Source organism: Daldinia vernicosa, assembly GCF_022497035.1.
Source record: "Daldinia vernicosa strain CBS 139.73 unplaced genomic scaffold F5Y00scaffold_1, whole genome shotgun sequence".
NCBI lineage: Eukaryota > Fungi > Ascomycota > Sordariomycetes > Xylariales > Hypoxylaceae > Daldinia > Daldinia vernicosa.
In genome coordinates this window covers 163938-182259 of record NW_025953917.1, presented here as the reverse complement: position 1 = coordinate 182259, position 18322 = coordinate 163938, and the positions used below count along the sequence as shown (strand labels likewise).

General features: G+C 32.2%; 4 protein-coding genes across 4 annotated transcripts; 2 read left to right on the top strand and 2 right to left on the bottom strand.

Moving 5' to 3' along the window:
* Positions 1-368: 368 nt before the first annotated feature.
* Positions 369-2620, bottom strand: F5Y00DRAFT_222271 (uncharacterized protein). The gene is made up of 4 exons (XM_048005696.1): positions 1960-2620; positions 1681-1897; positions 1239-1630; positions 369-1192 (listed from the first exon to the last, which is right to left on the bottom strand). The coding sequence occupies exons 1-4, from the start codon at positions 2146-2148 to the stop codon at positions 560-562; spliced, it is 1431 nt and encodes a 476-aa protein (XP_047870024.1). The 5' UTR covers positions 2149-2620; the 3' UTR covers positions 369-559.
* A 1329-nt stretch (positions 2621-3949) lies between these two features.
* F5Y00DRAFT_256594 (uncharacterized protein) lies at positions 3950-4978 on the top strand (the record flags this gene model as incomplete). Its single annotated transcript, XM_048010434.1, has 3 exons — positions 3950-4117; positions 4194-4705; positions 4780-4978. The coding sequence occupies 3 exons, from the start codon at positions 3950-3952 to the stop codon at positions 4976-4978; spliced, it is 879 nt and encodes a 292-aa protein (XP_047870023.1).
* A 7554-nt stretch (positions 4979-12532) lies between these two features.
* Positions 12533-14850, top strand: F5Y00DRAFT_876 (uncharacterized protein). The gene is made up of 6 exons (XM_048014281.1): positions 12533-12713; positions 12814-12878; positions 12959-13136; positions 13204-13649; positions 13779-14294; positions 14453-14850. The coding sequence occupies exons 1-6, from the start codon at positions 12629-12631 to the stop codon at positions 14810-14812; spliced, it is 1650 nt and encodes a 549-aa protein (XP_047870022.1). The 5' UTR covers positions 12533-12628; the 3' UTR covers positions 14813-14850.
* Positions 14687-18102, bottom strand: F5Y00DRAFT_880 (SacI homology domain-containing protein). Its single transcript, XM_048014290.1, has one exon. It carries the CDS (start codon positions 17877-17879, stop codon positions 14889-14891), a length of 2991 nt encoding a protein of 996 aa, XP_047870021.1. The 5' UTR covers positions 17880-18102; the 3' UTR covers positions 14687-14888.
* Between the last annotated feature and the right edge of the window lie 220 nt (positions 18103-18322).

Below are 18322 nucleotides of genomic sequence, written 5' to 3'. Positions count from 1 at the left end.
GACTACTTATTCACACTTCACTAGTTGAGCCCACGAAGTCCAAAAATATATATATATATATATATATATATTACATTTGGTCTACATGAAAGTAGGTATGTCCTTATAATAGTATGGCAATAGGTATACCTTCTATAGCCGCCCAAAGAAGGCTTTGGGCGCATTAACAATGATCGTCTCCCGGCTAGCACTGTCTGCCTGATTTTCACTAGCTAAGCTCTCTGAGGAACTGGTCCAATGGTTTAGGTCTTCCAATTTTACCGTTTGTTAGCTACGAGATACGTATATCTTAAGTTCAAATTTATTACAATTTGATTGTTGAGGACATAGGCTACATTGGAACGCTTAGCCTCTCTCTCTTGATGGAGTTCAATCAATATGACGTATATTCTCCTAGCTGGTATGACAAAAGCAGGTTTATGGATATATATCGAGAGCTCTACTACCAGGTATAGACTAATAGCCCAGTACCTACCGATGAATCCAATAGGGGGTCCTTGTGATAAATCTCGTTGCAATAGGCATCAGTAACTAACAGGAGGTTCATATTCTACTCGTTTCAAACAATAGGGACGTAATACCGCATCCTATTTTCAGGATCCCAATGCTTTTTCAGCTTTCTCAATTTCTCTAATCTCCATTCCTCCCAACCGTATATTTCTTCTAAAGACTCATCCCCGTTTGCGTAATTCACGTACGCCCGAAGGCGGTCCGGATCGTCGCTCCCTTCTAGTAAGTAGTCCCTTAATTTCTTCCCAAACTCTTGTGCGGTCGTGTCCATTGATTCATCGGGCTTATATTGCACGTAAGACGTCACCAATACCTCGTCGCTCCGGTGTGGGAACGCGGTGCTCGCTTCATCGATAGCTTGTACTCCCTGAGTTGAATAGCCTTCAAGCAAGAAAAACGACCCTGCCAGCTCGGGAACTCTCCGAAACGTTTCGTCGATCTCATTGTAAACCTTCCTAATAGATGCCGTGTTGTACGATTTCAGCCCGATGGGATAGCGGAGGGACGTCAGACCCTTTGCACAGCCAGGGCCGTTCTCGTCCTGAAAGGTGAGGGCTGCCAACTCGGGTATTGTTGCCTCGCCCGAATTGACCATAATAGCCTCAATGGAGTGAATAGGTTTCGCATATTGGCGGGCTTCAGGAACTGGTCCGTCATATATTATAGCGTACCAGATAATAGGCTGTAAACCGTTAGTCTTGATTTTCTTCAGGATCATATATACGTACGTGCTCAGGATCAATGTCCGCGACCTTAATGATATAGCTCCAGTGGGTAACTTGGGGTGGTTGAGTTTTAATCATTTCATTGGTGAGTTCATAAAGGACTTCGAGCTTGTCGCCCGAAAAGACGAATATCTCATAAGACCATTTTGGGTTCTTGATATCGTAGACGCAATACTTCCATTCCGTTACTAGGCCAAAGTTATGACCCGCGCCCTTGATCGCCCAGAAAAGTTCCGAGTGAGATTCTTCGGATACGGTGACGGCATCGCCATTCGGTAGCACGAGCCGAGCTGAAATGACTTGATCGGCCGGTAGACCGTATTGACCTTGAAGCCAGCCATGACCGCCTCCTAAAATAGGTGCTGAGATACCGACGCATTCGCAAACACCGGTAACTGGAATCGTTAGCGCCTCAATACTTCCGTGCCCTTGCTAAATAGCTCACCTGCTTGCTTCCCTAGTTTTCCGAGTGCTTCAACAACCCCTTTTACTGTTGCCCCTCCACCAATTATGGCCGTCTTGCCGTCTTCGGATAGCTTGACATGGCTGAGCTTCCGAAAGTCTATCTGAATAGCATCTTTCGCAGACGCCATCGCTTCTGTGGCTCCGTGGCCTCCCGACCGGGCGATAAAAGGTAGGCCATGCTCATTGGCAAACCGTACCTGGAAAGTTACTTAGGTCAAGTAGTCTAATTATTAGTTAATTGACACAAATGAGTGCTTACCGCCTGTTGAACATCACCTTCGGTAGCAACCTGGACTACAGCGGCGATAGTGGGGGCATGCCATTCCCTCCATCGACTCGTAAGGTTAGCAAAGTTCGCATCGTCAGGAAGAGCGATGGAAGCACTCGGAGACAGGCGCGGCCCGAGATCGGCTTGTAGATTGATGCTTTTCGAAATGAGCGACGCCATACTAAGTTTTTATGGAGCTTCTAGATTGTAATATCTATCTCAACGGTCTATGTCGACCGAGGTCTCTTCTATTTGCTAAGGCGTGGAACAAATGTATAGTCCTTAGTATTAGACAACGAAACGGGGGGCCATTGTGTTAGCGACAAGGGATGTCTTGGTGTCAGATGACAAGGATTATGATAGGTGTATGACGTGATAAGGGTTCTAAGATCCAGCTTGAAGCTATCTACCAGCTAGTCATTCATTATGTTGTATATAAGGGAACCTTGGTTCCCTCTTAGATTTAGAAAAAGGCAGGCGTCAGTAGTATTCCAAAATATATATGCCATATGAGCTATTCACCAGGTAGTCACCTGTCACTCCGTAGTGGTCACATACCAAGGGCAGCCTCTGATACTTGGTTAGATGATCCAAATAGCAATCCCTGGCCGTATTTCTCCAATAAGAATCTAATCTTACACTTAGTGTAGAATTATGGCTACGGATATCAGTGGTAGCAACGGTGAGTGAATATTTATGCTATAAATGTGGTCCAGCGGTTCAGTGGTTGGTGCCTTAGCTGGCTCGGATGATTCGGACCAACATCTTACGAGGAAGCACATTGGTTTAGATCCATCCACCAACATCCGCACAAGATTCTATTGGTTTTGGGCTTAGTTCTCGTTCATTGCTTGTACCAATCAAAACATGATTATATGATTACCTATACATAGCGTACTTCCCGAGACGGCAAAGAGAGCCATTGTTAGGTATCACTAGTGGTACGACAGGAACGACAAGTGCACCCATATCAAACGCAAAATGGTATTTCAAGGATATTATAGTAGATGGTAAAAGCTCTAGAAAATTCATCATAATCGCTTGAACCCAATGGGCTAGAAATCCTATGGTGTCGAGCGGTATTAATCGCCCAACAGGGGCTTAGAACGTTAAAATCTTAACTCTATTATGAATTATCGTAATAAACCGCTCCCTACAAACTTATTTGACTCATCTTCGGCTAGCTCAATTCAAAAATACCACCTGCCGGATAGGCTATACTGCGTCAAAGATAACCAAAATATTGGGCGACATAAATCGAGTGATTGTTGATGAATTCGAATTCCTCATGGATATCAGGCTATGAGTAGTATATGCTCCTGTAAGGATAGCGAAGCTGATAGAAAATAGAAAGAATAGAGATTACTAGAACTAGCCCCTGTCCCGGTGCTTGGAGGGAGGGACCGCTGTATATCGCTTTACGCACTCTCCCCTGAGAGATAGCTTAGCCTCTCTCATTTTATGATACTTGAAGTTGAAGCCAGGTAGTTTACCGTACTGGGCGGAGTAGGTAGTACGCCTTGCCCCCAAAATACCTATGTTCCGGTCCGTGTTGGAGTTTCTCGTGCTACGATACTTCGTGAGACTCTATATATTTTTAGACTTACAAGTCGTCATCACTCTCCTTATTCCATGCAGTATAGCCTCAAGCTGACGATCACTTCCAAAGCTATGTAGGATTGCGCCACAGAAGCAGATTAGCTGTTCCCTCCTGTTGTATTTCCAAGTATTATACTCCCATTAGGTAGTTTGTTGTTTCGCGACAGGCCTTAAGCCACCACACCCAACTCAATACACGTAATATAGACACAGTGGTATGTTAAAATAGATAAACATTTCAGCAATACCTTTTCCTTTCTGTGCCCCCTATATTCTAAGCGTAAATAAATCCCTTCGTATCTATTTACTATTAATCTTACCAACGCGGCCTTCAATTACGTATATGTATCTACCTATCTACCTAAGGTAAGCTTGCAGGATAATGGCTCCCTCAGCATTTTTCGGCCGTAGCAAAAACCGTACCGGACTCATATTCATGGCCTCATTTTTCTGTCTCATGACGACAATTATTGTCCTTTCAAGAGTCTACGCGAGGCGACTGACTAGAGTCGGCCTTGGCGTCGACGACTGGCTAGCGCTGGTTGCATTGGTGAGTAGGATACCTATACATAGTAGGCTGAATAATTAGTTTCATCGACACTAATTTTAATAATTTATACACGAAGCCTTTCGTCCTTGGACTAAATGGGATATTTATCGCCGGCGCCGTCGAGGGCGCCATCACAGGCCATTCACTTATTAATAGTGATAACAAGTCTATAACTTCGGACCTCGAGCACACGGCGCAGAAATACAAGTATGCCTTCCAGATAACGGAGAAGCTCGCCTTTGGGTTAATTAAGCTATCACTTATATTTCTCTGGAAGCGGCTATTTGGACCAGCGAAATACTTTACCAGAATCTGTTGGTTTATGATCGCCGTTACGAGCGGCTGGTCTTTGTCGTTTTTCTTTGCGACTATTTTTGAGTGCGGTACCAATTGGACATGGAATTGGGCACCTATAGCCATCTTCCTAAACCAGTGCGCCGGCACTCCAATCATGCTTTCCGTTTTCACTGGGATGGATCTCTTGACAGATCTCATCATTATGTTTATGCCGGTCCCCCTTATTTGGGGGCTTCGCATGCCGATTAAGAAGAAAATGGGCGTAACGAGTATACTTGTACTGGGACTATTGTAAGTTGCTCTACTATATGATATATATAATATATGATGCTCTTCTACTACCTCGACTGCTTACATGAATCAAGTACTATTGGTACCGGTGCGGCTCGGATGTACTTTTACATCATATCCGCTTATGATGTGGATGACAACCCAGACTTTCTTTCAAATTTTACTCTATTCATTCTTTGGTCGGACATCGAAGCTAATGTCGCCATAGTTATATGTTACATGCCAACATTAACTCCTGTCCTAAGAAGTTATTATAATGGTCTCGCCTATTAGGGTATAACAGGAGTTAATACGAATTAGATATAAATTGGCGCTTATATAATATATAAGAAGCGTAAAACGCTTTTTATAAAAAATAAAAAGTTAAATTTTATTAAATTTTTATAATATATAACTATTATATAATAATTTTATTATTATTTTTAATATTTATTTTACGTATAATATTTATTAAAGATTTTTTTTAATATAATAAAATTTTTACTTATTTATATTTACTGTTTATTAAAAATAAAATTATTGTAAAATTATTATAATAATTTTTATTAAAAGATAAAATGTTATATTTTATAAATAAATTTTAAATAATAATAATTTTAACATTATAATATAATAATAACTGGTAAAAAATAATAATTTATTAATAAAAAATATAAATTTAATTTTAATAATTATTAACGTAATAATATTATAAAATATTTATAATTTAAACAATTTATTTAATACAAAATTAAATAAATAAATTAAGAAATTAAAATAATTAAACGAAAGAAAATATAAAATTAAACGTTTTACAGTTTTAAAAAAAAAGCAATTGCTTTTTTATAAGGTAAGAAATTTATATTATAAAAAATAATAATAAAAGCGTAACTGTAATAAAAGCTTGCCTTTAATAAAATTATTTTTATCCATTTTTACGTATAAAAAAAAAAAAAACGATAATAGTTTTAAATTAACCATTTTTTTAAAAACCTTTAAAGTTAAGTTTTTTATAATAAATTATAATATAAACAATAAAAAAACCTAATATATAATATTTTATTTAATAAGTAAAATAATTTAATAATAATTTTAATATATTACCGAAAATTTTAAAAATTTTATAATTATTCTTTAATTAAATATAAAAAAATAATTATAAAATATAATTAAAAATAAAGATTTATAAATATTAAATGTCTTTATTATAATATAAAAGTTTTGTTAAAAATTTAATAAATTATTTGCTATTTTTTTAAATTAATATAAAGTTATTAAAGTAAAAAATTTAAAAAAATATTTAAAAAAAATGAAAATTTTTAACTTATTAATTAAATTAATCTTTAAATTAAAAGTTAAATATATTAAAAATTTTATATTAATAATGTGTAATAAATTTAAAAATAAAATAAAATTATTTAAATTAATATATAAAAATTAACGAAAAAATATTAAAAAAAAAGTTAATAAAAAAGTTAATAAAAAAGTTAATAAAAAAGTTAATTAAAAAATTAATATTAGAATTATTTAAATATAAAATAATAGATTTAATATTTAAATTAAAAAAAAACTTTTTAATTAAAATAAAAAACTTATTTTAATTTTTATTTTAAATATTAAAAAATCTTAAACGAAAATTAATTACATTAATTATAAAAAAAAAAATTATATTAAATTTTATTATTTTAAAATAATTTATTATAAATATAATAAATTTAAATATTTTATTTATAAATATTTATAATAAAGTAATAATTTATTAATAATTAATATTAATAAAATATTAATTTAAGTAAAAATAATATAAGATTTTTAATAAAAATCCAATTTTTTTTATATTTGTTTTAAAGTAATAATAAAATTATAAATAAAAAAAGAATAAATCCCTTTTAAAATCTTTATAAATATAAATTTTAATTATAATTTAATATAAATTAATTATATTTTATAAAAAGTTTAAAAAAATTTTATATTAAGTTAAAAAATACGAAAATTTTTTAATAAAAATTATATATTAATTTAATTTTATATTATTTTAAAAATTAAAAATAATTAAAAAATTATACAGTAAATTAATAATTTAATAAAAATTATAAAATAAAATTTTAATTATAATATTATATTAAGTATATTATAAATAATTAAAACGGGGATAATATTAAAAAGATATAATAAAATATAATATTATTATTTTAATTTTAAAGAAATAAATTTTATAAAAGGTAAAAAAAAAATATATAAAGTAATAAAAAAAGTAAAGAAAATAATAATATTTATAATAGCGATAATATAAAATAATAATACCGTTATAAACCTTTAATATTTTATTTTTAAAAAATTATTAAAAAAATTTATAATATTTTTTATTTTAAAAAAATATAAGAAGTTTATAAAAATTTTTAATATAAAAAATGCCTTTATTTTTTCGAAATATTATAAATAAAATTACTTTATTAATTTTAAAAAAAGGAAAAAATTATTATTTAAGTTAATTTATTTTTTAATAAAAATAAAATTAAAAAAATTACGAGATTATATTAATAATACGTTATATAAAAAATAGATTTACTTTTTTAAAAACTTAATAAAAGTGTTAATATTATTTATATTAAAATTAAAAGGTAAATTACACTTATATATAAATTATTGCGGGTTAAATAAAATTATAAAAAAAAACTGTATAATATTTCTTTTAATTAATAAAATTTTAAATAAATTTTTAAACATAAATTATTTTATAAAGTTAAACTTAAAAAATATATACCATTAATTATATATTAAATTAAATAATAAATAAAAAATAACGTTTTATATAAAATATAATTATTTTAAATATTTAATAATATTATTTAAGTTAATTAATGTTTTTACGTTATAATAAAATTATATTAATAAAACTTTTATAAATTTAATTAATATAATTTATATTATATATTTAAATAATATTTTAATTTATTTAAAAAATAAAGTATAATATATATAAAATATTTGTAATATTTTTAAATAATTAAAAGAATAAAAATTATATATAAACCTTAAAAAATATAAATTTTACATTAATAAAGTAATTTTTTTAAATTTTATAATAATTATAAAAAAAATAAAAATAAATCGGGATAAAATTTTTATAATATTAAAATAATTAATATTATATAATATTTATAATATATAAATATTTTTTAATTTTATAGGTTTTTATAAAAGGTTTATTTTTGAATATTTAAAAATTATTATTTTATTAATAAATATTTTAAAAAAAAAATTAATATTAAATTTTAATTTAAAAAAAGAAGTGTTAAAAGTTTTTATAAAATTAAAAGAAATGTTTATAAAAACTTTTATTTTAATATATTTTAATACGCAATTATATATTAAATTAAAAACTAATGTTTTATAGTAAATAATTAAAGTAATTTTATTTTAATTATATAAAATAAATTGGTATTTAATAATGTTTTTTTTAAAAAAATTATAAGGTATAAAAATTAATTATATAATTTTAAACGCGGAGATGTTAATAATTATTAATATTTTTAATAAATAAAAATATTATTTAATATATTTTTTAAAAATTATAAAAGTTATTATTAATTATTTAAATTTATAATATTTTATAAAAAAATTAAAATTAAATAATAAATAAATATATTAAATAAAATAATTAATAAATTTTAATTTTAAAATTATTTATAAATTAAATATTTTTAATTTAATTAATAATATGTTATAATAACTTAATTATATTAATATTATAAAAAAAAATAAAATTAAAAAAAGTATATTATTAAAGTTTTAAACGCAGTTTTAAAATAGTTAAAAAATATTTGGAATAATAAGTAATAATTTTATAATAATTAAATAAAAGGTAGTTATAAAAATATATATTTTATTATTAAATATATATGAAATAAAGCAAAAAGTATTATTAAAATTTTTAATATAGTTTAAAAATAATTAAAACGTTTTAAACTTTTATAATAATTATAATTTAAAAAAAACGATTATAAGAAAAATATATAAATGTGGTTTTATATTAATAACTTTAAATAATAATAAAAATTTAAATATACCTTTATTAAATAAAATTTATAAAAAATAAATAAACGATAAATTTATAATATTAAATAATTAAAAAAAATCGGCGTAATAATTATAACTTAAATGCGTTAATATAAATTTAAAAAAATGGCTTTTTTAAATTTAAAAATAAAATTTATATATTAATAATATTACGTAATAAAATATTTTAAAATTACCATAATATATTTATATTAAAATATTAAAAAATAATAAAAATAATATAAAAATTATTAAAATATTATTATTAAAATAACTTATAAAAAAATGTTAAATATTATATAAATATTTACGTAATTTATTAATAAATAAAAGTAAAAAAATATTTATTTTATAAAAAATTAAAATTTTTTTTAATATTAAACGAATTAAAAAAAGAAATATTTTTAAATTTTATTACCGATTTATTAACATTAATAACATAAAATAACCGTAATTATAATAATATATTAATAATAATGAATAAGTTTTTAAAATATACTTTATATATTTCCATTATTAAAAAACTTATAATATTTAAATTAATAAATATATTTTTTAAATATATATTTTTACGGTTAAAATTCTCGAAAAATATTATTTTTAATAAAAAATTATTATTTATAAATAAATTTTAAACAACTTTATATCACCGCTTTATAATAAAATAATAGTTTAATATAACTTTTTACCTTTAAATTAATAAATAAATAAAATATTAAAATTAAAATTTAAAATATTATTTATAAACCTTTTATAACTTTAAATAAAATAATTAAATTAAAAAATTAATTTTAATAAAATAAATATATAATATATTAATTTATTTAATTTATAAATAAACATTAATTTACTTATATAATAAATATTACCTTTAAAAATTAATAAATTTTATAATATTATATCTTAAATTTAATGTAATTAAAAGAATTAAAACGGTAAATAAAATTTAATAAATTAAAAAAATGGTAATAATTTTATTATAAATATTTAATAAGGTTTATGTAAAATAATATAATAAAAATAAAAAAAAATATGTTTTTATAAAAAGATAATTAATTTTAGTTTTTATTAAAAATATAAATTAAAAACGATTTAATAAAAAATTTATAAATAAATATTTAAAATTATTTAAAATAAAAAAGATAATTAAATAATATAATTTAATATATAAATTAAAATTATTATTAAAATATAAAATATATAATATATTTAATGTTAATAATTTAAAATTATATTATAAAAAATTAAACGAAAAGTTTATAAAATAATAAATTATATTTATTAAAAATAAAAGGTTTATTATTAAAATAATATTAATATATAAAGAAAACGGTAAAAATCGATAATATTTTATTTATTAAAAAAAATATATTAATAATAATAATTTATAAAAAAAAGTATATAATATTTTTAAAGAATTAAAAATTAATTATAAATAAAAATTATGTAATAAATGTATAATAATAATCTTGTAATAATAAAATTAACTTTTTATTAAAGCTTTAAAAACGCCATTATTAACCGTAAAATTTAAAATAAATTTAAAATTATTTAATAAATTAAGTTTAATAAATATAAGCGTAATAAGTATAAAAAAAATAAACGTAATTATAATATATATAATAAATATAAACGTAATTAATATAAAATTATTATTAAAATTAATAAAATAAAATATAAAGAAAATTAAAAAGTAAAAAACGGGGTTTTTTTAAAGAATATCTTAAGGAATAACTTAAAAATTAATTTAAAAAAAATAAAGGATTTAATAAATTAAATTTAAGATAAAAATAATAATAATTTTATTTTTTAAAAAATTTATAATATTTTTAATTTTAAATTTTAATTTAACGTTAATTAAATTAACGTTTTAAAAAAATTAATTAATATAATTTTTAAAAATAATATAAAAAAGTAAAATTTATAATAATTTAAAATATTATATAATGTAATATATTATTATAAATATCTTATATAATAAAGGTTAAATTTTTAATCCGTTTATAAAACTTTTTAATAATAATTAATAAATAATTATTATAATTTTTAATTATTTTATAATAAAATTATAAAATATGTTTTTTATTTATAAAATGTTAAATTTTAATTTATTATAAAATCTTTATTATTTTTTTTTATATATTAATAATTTTAATTTAATAAAAAGTTAATAAAAAATATAATAATAAATAAAAATTAAATATATAAAATAAATATTAAAATATTATTTAAAGGTATAACGAAGTTGTTTAATAATTTAAATGTTATTTTAAATAAAATAATAAAATTTACATATATTAAAATAATGTTAATATTTTAAAAAAGTATTTATATTATTAATTAATATAAGAAATATTAAATAAATAAAATAATTTATTATTAATATTAATATAAAAAATAACGTTAATATTAAAACGTTATCGTATAAAAACATAATAATACCGTTAATATACGAAATAATAAGTTTAAAAAAATTTAAATATAATAAAATCTTTTAAAAAATTTAATAAATTAAAAAAAAAAAATAAAAAAAAAAAACGGGAAAAATAATAAAGTTTATATATATTATAACTACTTTTATTATTTATATAAAAAAGAAAGGAATTATATAATAACAATATTATTTATAAAAATTTATAAAAATTATAAAAAATAATATTAAAAAATGTTAAAAAAAAATATATATAATTATAATAATATAATAACCATTTATTATTTTTAAAAATAAGAATATTACGGGAAAAAGTAATTTTATTAAAGTATAATAAAAGTTAATATAAATTAAATATAAATTAACATTTATATAATATATAAAAAACGTAAAACGTTTTTTATAAAAAATAAAAAGTTAAACTTTATTAAATTTCTATAATATATAGCTATTATACAATAACTTCGCTATTACTTTTAATATTTACTCTACATATGACACTTATTAAGGGTTTTCTCTAACATCGCCACCCTTATAAATCGGATTCACCCTCATAAATGGCCTTTCCCATCCTCAAGTCACTGTGCTAGCAAGCGATCCAACATCAACTTGAAGCCAGCAATTACCTCAGAAATAGCGTTACTTCCGTTAGCAAAGTTTCCGCACGACGGGGTGCCTTGGCAAGATGTTCCTAGAGTGATCACGAAGGCTAGCTACGACGCGGCCGAAGCGCAAACAATGCGAAATAACGATGGCATTTTAGCCCGTACCGAGATCAATAGAACATTTGAGCTTAGGGGAAGTGCTTTTTAAAATGAGGCCGCGGATACACCAGCCGAACAAGCGATAAAATGGGAGAAGCTGTTTAAAAGGTGTGAGTTCATCAATAGCGAAAAGGTAAGAGAGGAGAGTGGGGTTTAATCTAGTATTTATTAGAGTTGAATGACTCTGGATCGAATTAATAGGGCTACTATAGACTATTATTGACCATAGTGATATGGCGAGATATTGATAGAAAGGAGGCAGCCATATTCATATACCAACCCCTATTTTTCATGCCCCACATAACACTTCCCCCTACCTATTGAAAAGATAAAAAAACCCGAGTATCGAGCATACCACTCAATTCATACTTTAGGTACTTTCCAACATATTCCTGGGGCGAAGTTATATAAGTATTATTACATCTTAAAATTAAAGTAGTTCCTTTAGAACCATTTAACGTCTTTGCGTTTGAGAGACTCTCCAATATTTATTTGCCTGATAAATAAGGCCACTAGCTAAACACCTGGCAACGGCCCGGCAAGTTTTCCATGAATTAGTGTAAACCTTCAGAATAGAGTTTAGCAACGCTAACATCTGAGCTTACCTTAGGTCTAGCTGGTCTAGGTATTAATTCAACTTTACTCTTAACGTCACCATCCCAACAAGATCGGCAACAAAAAGGAATAAGCATGTTTGAAGAACTTCTCGAGACCTGCAAGAAGCTCAAAGGATCTCAGACTTCATTGCGGGAGATTCGCGAGGATATTTTACAGCGTATGCTTCCTCCCCATATCATTTCATCTCATATCATCTCATCTCATCTCACTTCATCTCATCTCAACTCATGAGACAAACTAACAAACCGCCACTCTAGTTGTCCCCAATGGATGCACCGCGCAAGATCTAAAGAATTTCCTATCAGCAAGCAAAGATGAATTGGTAAGCGTTTAAAAATTGATGATTCAACTAGTTTGTTTCCTCGTGAAACTGTGAAAGCTAAGTGAGCATACCTATTACAGGATCACGTCGCCGTACTCCTAGCCGCATATGCTGCGACGCTCAAGATCAGCAAAGACGCCGAGGGGCGGCAGGATCGTATCGACCAAGATAACAACTTGGACGATACGCTCCGCGACGTCGCCGACGTCATTAGCTCCCTCATCCTGCCCATCCGCTCTTGCGACTCGCTAGACGAAGGCATGAAGTTCTGATCTCATCATTCGTCACATAGCAGGAGGAGCAATTACTAACCATCTAAAAACAGACGAGACAGACTACAGCGCCCTCCAGCGCAAAGGCGAGCTAGGCCTCCTAGCCCTAGATGCCCTCACCAAAACCCCTTCCAAACCAGCCCCCCTCCAGCTCCCTCACCCAGTGCTGCTCCGCGTAACCGCGTTCACCAACGCCGCAGACCCCTGGACAACAGCAGAATCGCGCAGCCTTTCCCACTCCCTCCTCGAGGCCCAGCTGCAGCAACTAGGCGATTCCCAAACGCGGGCCTTCATCGCCGAGGATATCCTGACCAGCTTCCTCCGCCCGCTATTCTCCAAGTCCCGCCCGGCGGCGATCACCGCGTCCGGGCGCAAGGCCGAATTCGTCGAGCCGTCGCGGTACGACGGCGCCTCCCGGGAATCGCCCGAGACGAAGCCCTGGAAGTACGCTCACCGGTACGCCGTGACGGTCTTCGCGTGGGCTGTGGAGCGTGCGGATGTGAGTTGTTTTCTCGCGTATTTACATACTCACACGACTGTGAATTAAAACCTATCATCTATGATATATATACATGCATACCTTCTAAGTCTATGCCCACGACCTAAACACTAACTAACCTGTCCGCAGTCCACTCTCTTACAAGCCCATTGGCCGCTCTTCACCCCCGTACTACTTACCCTAATCGACGAACCGGGCCCCAGCGCCTTCAAGGTACGCGCTCTAGGTATACTTCGCGCCTTTTGGGCGCGCTGTCCTGCGGGACTGATGCGGGATACGGGGCTGGGCGAAGTATTCGAACAGGCCGTGTTCCCTGCAGTCCTGTACCTACCAAGCTTAACGCCCGAAGATGAATCTCTGGATATTCTCGGCGCCGCGTACCCCGTGCTAATCGAGATGGCCGGTCTCGCCGTCGATCGGCCATTAGTAACAGCGGGTGCGATCACGGCACAAGAGCAGCAGACGCAGAAATCAACACACCAAATCACTGAAGCACAGCGGAGGCTACTAGACAAGATTATCAGAGAGGGCATCATGATCGGGTATCACCACGCAAAAGAGCACGTGCGACTCGTGGGCCTATTCTGCGAGACGCTCGTCTGTATTATAAATGGGATGGGTATACTAGCCGTGAAACACCTAAAGGTACCGTCCCTCCTATTGTTTCCGCTTACAACCCGCCCTGAATTCCAAGCCAAGCCAAGCCAAGCCAAACCGAACAAACTTAACACACAGCCTTGGTTCCTACTATACAAAACGCTGTTTCAGCTGCGAGATACTGTTATTAATGCGATAGAAAATAGGATTTCATCCCCATGCTCTCCGAAGTCATGATCGACCCTTTTGGCACCAAACACCCTCCAACTCTCTCCTCGGCCACCAACCTCCTGCAGGCTATCCTACGAAACTGCTGGCCCAGGATCCAGCACTACTGCAACGAGGTCATCAAGATGATCATGTTATGCTGGCTGAACATCGAAGACGAAGAGTCACTTCCGCCCAATAGCCCCATCGCGAACGACTTAAAGTCCCGTCTAACCCAAACCGCTAACATGCTGTCTGCAATAATGAAAGCAGCCCAGATTGATTTTAGACAACGCGTCGACCCACTAATTGAAAAGGAACCTCAATTAAAAGAGCTCTTCGGAGGGATGAACTCATAGCGCAAAAAAGGACGCATTAGGAAGACACCAAAAACTCGGGAAAATCATTGCTTGCCGACCTCCACGCGGCCGAGTCCTAATCGACCGGCTGCTGCTTGAAGAGGGATTTACCTCGAAGCCATTTCCTATATGCCCTATACCGCTTCTTTGGCAAATCCTCGTCTGTCACGGTCAGCGGGTTTTCGCCAATCCGCAGCAAGTCATTATACGCGTCGATGTCGTCTTCAGTACCGGTGGGGTCCAGGCCTTCCGTGTGCCAGCTCCCGTTGAGGTATTCTTGGTATTCGGAGGAATCGACATCTGGCGGTGCCTCGTTGGAGATGACCAAGGGCAGAGTCTGTGGGTGGCTGATATATCGCGCGTAATCATCCGCTTCTTGCGTATTCACGGACGGGTTGAGCGACTCCTGGACGATATTTGTGAAAGTCCCCTGTGCAGTCTTTGTTTTCTCTTGAGCGGTCTGCTTTAGCCTATGACTATCGCGATTCTCTGCAGAGTCTTTCATGATGCTGTGAGGAATCGTAGGGCCGCGGTCCGGCTGCATAGGCTGGAGCCAGCGTTGAATCGATATACCCCTAGAACTCGTCTTTTCTATCATGACGGACTCAGAGTCCTCATCCAGTGAGGATTTTCGGGAATCTTGGGGATCAACGATAATCACCTCCTTCTTTGCCGTTGACTTCTTCTTCTCATGGGTTTCCGCGTCGCCATCAGTGCGGACGCGGAAGGGACTCAAGTCGTATTTGCCTTCCTGGGTTGACTTGAAGGGTATATACTTGATAGTGGAATTCATCTTGTATGGGAACATCTTCGGAAATGAGGACAATGTTGACGGGCGATAATACTCCAGCCAATAGTCATCGAAGAATAAGACAGGTTTCGTCGCCATCCCTTTTTTTGGTCGTACAAAAGGAGGTATAGTCCGCTTCTCAAGATGTGCTGGCGTGTACCAATTTATATAGTCATGCTTCTCCTTTTGCGACCATGTCCGCGGATTAGCATGGTGAAGGTAGTAATCCGTCGAGAGATCCCACAGCATAGGCTGTCCTTGAGCAAAGATATAATTCCCGAGGAAGAGGTTATAGGCCTCCTGTCTTTGACTATCTAGGAACGAGTTATTATAATACCGCTTGAAACTCTCGATCATATCACGGGAATGGCTCGTCCACTGGTTTATTTTGCGATACGTCTCCATCGTATTCACCAACTGGGAACCTCCATATTGAACCGCGATCGTATCGCCATGATCGTGGTACATGTGAGTGAAGAGATTAACCGCGTCTGTGTCGTATTCAATGGTTGTATCTTCAAGAATGCCGAGGGCGTGAAGCTGGTATCCAAGCGCCCGCTTCCCAATGACGAATTGAGCTGCATTCGTACGGTCTAAGCAGTCGATACAATTTGTTCTCGCGACGCCATTCTGGACACTGGTTGGAGTGATATCACCGTCGCCATTGTGGAAGATACCAGTCGTAGTGACAACAGTCTCGGCAATGTTCTCAAGTGTGCCAATTACATCTTGATCCTTGCTTTTCGCAGCCCTACTCATATCCCAAGCTTTGTGGATGATCTTGTGTCCTTCTGGTAGAAATTGGTTCAGATAGTTGATAGCATTCGTATACTCATCAAGCAACTTGGATTCCCGCGGGGTTCTCTCTCTAGCTTTGATGAGATTGAGCGCATATACGGGAGAGCCATAGCGTTCAAACAAGTTATCAAAATGCAGTGCAGCTGACGTGTAAAAAGGGTCGATGAGATTCAACTCGATCGGCGGTTTGGGAGTAACACCTATATTATCCTGCGTCCAATGAAGAGGAATGCTTCCTCTATGCTGGACATAGGAAGTAAACTGCGGATTCGCAAAGAGCTTGGGACCAGGGGAATGAAAGGAAGTTGTCAACGCTTCGGAAACGATCTGCTCAGTCTCAACATCGTTCGCTACATAGCCTAGATCATTGGCCCCACGCTTCAGGAATCTAGCGCCAGCGAAATATCTTGACCGGCGCGCAATTATGGTGATATGCGCTGTCCTGCCGTATATGGATATGGCGGCCTGATCAATATACCCATGTATTATCGGACGGCACCAATCAAAAGGGTCATGAATGGCATCCTCGGCGGGCCGCAAAAGATGGCTATTCCAGACGAACATGGAATTATAATCGTCGTATGTCGTACCTGGCATTCCATGCAATAAAGCAGTTCTTTCTCGGGTGATGTTGTGTTGCAACGTCCTGGTGATGTTGTAAGAGTAGCTATAGTAGAAAGATCTCGTGAGATCTAGATTCCTAAGAATATTCAGGAAGCGCTGCTCCTCGACATGGCGAGCATCCGTCTTGTACTTGGCTGGGGTTAAGGGGATGAGTTCGGTCCCGTCGATCTGGTAAACGTAATGGCCGCCAATCATTGCAACCGTACTCTTCTTGGTGATCAGTAGCATGTAATACGGCCCCGTGAATTTGATGAAGCCTAAGATCCCCCAAGTCGTACACCTCTGCTTGATACCACCCGTACTCTTGTTTCCATCGTCAATAGTATTTAACAGTGAGTTCATCTCTTTCTGACTATAAATAATCCTATCGTCTGTTATACTCAGGTCAGTTTCGTGGGTATCAGACTCGTGAGTGTTACGATCTATTTTCAAGATGCGATAACGTTTCTCGGTAACGTCTCCTCCGACGATGTAGTACCGACTCGCCGTTTCGTACAAGGTGAACTTATGCATCTTGTAGGCTGATCGAATAGGAGCTCGTTCTTCCTCGGGCGGGGTGGCGACCCTAGACGATATGTTGGGGCTGTTCGTTCTGACAAAAGGTCTAGCGACTGGTTCCTCATCGTTATCATCCTCGACCATGCGCTTCTGTGCTTGCACGTTTTGTAGGAAATTTTCGCTGCTAGCATTATTCTGCAATAGAGGATATGCAGGCTCCAGACGATCCGTATCATGGGATTCGTCATCAATTACTCGGTGGCTAACATCATGAGCCTGAGTCTGAGTCTGGCTTGGTGGCTGAGAAGCTTGGCCATTGCTGGCCGTTGTACCATCCTGATCATTCACGTCGGCCATTGGAACCGACACGGGGCTCCCGATCGAAGCATACTCCCAAAGTACCTATATAAGGAGCACAATTTCCAACAGAATTTACCGTGTATAAATACCAGTAAATTTGCCAGCCCGCGTTGGCAGCGAAAACGAGCACAGCGATTTCGGAAACTATAAACAACTTTCGAAACTGTAACGGCTTGAATGAGGACAAGACCCCAAGTCTAAGAGGCCTGAACGACTTATCGATAGGGAAGTAGGGAAGATAAGCAGGTGACGGTATTGTACATATGTAGCATGTGCCATGTGCGTCAAAGCGGAGCAAACCTAAATCTTATTGTTCTACTTTTACGTCATCGCTTTATTTAGACTTTCTTCCTTTATTTTTCCTTTATTTGAAGTAATTCCGCCCATCTTAAAGAATCACACTGATATTCATTCCTTAGGTACTTACCTATTCTCAAGCT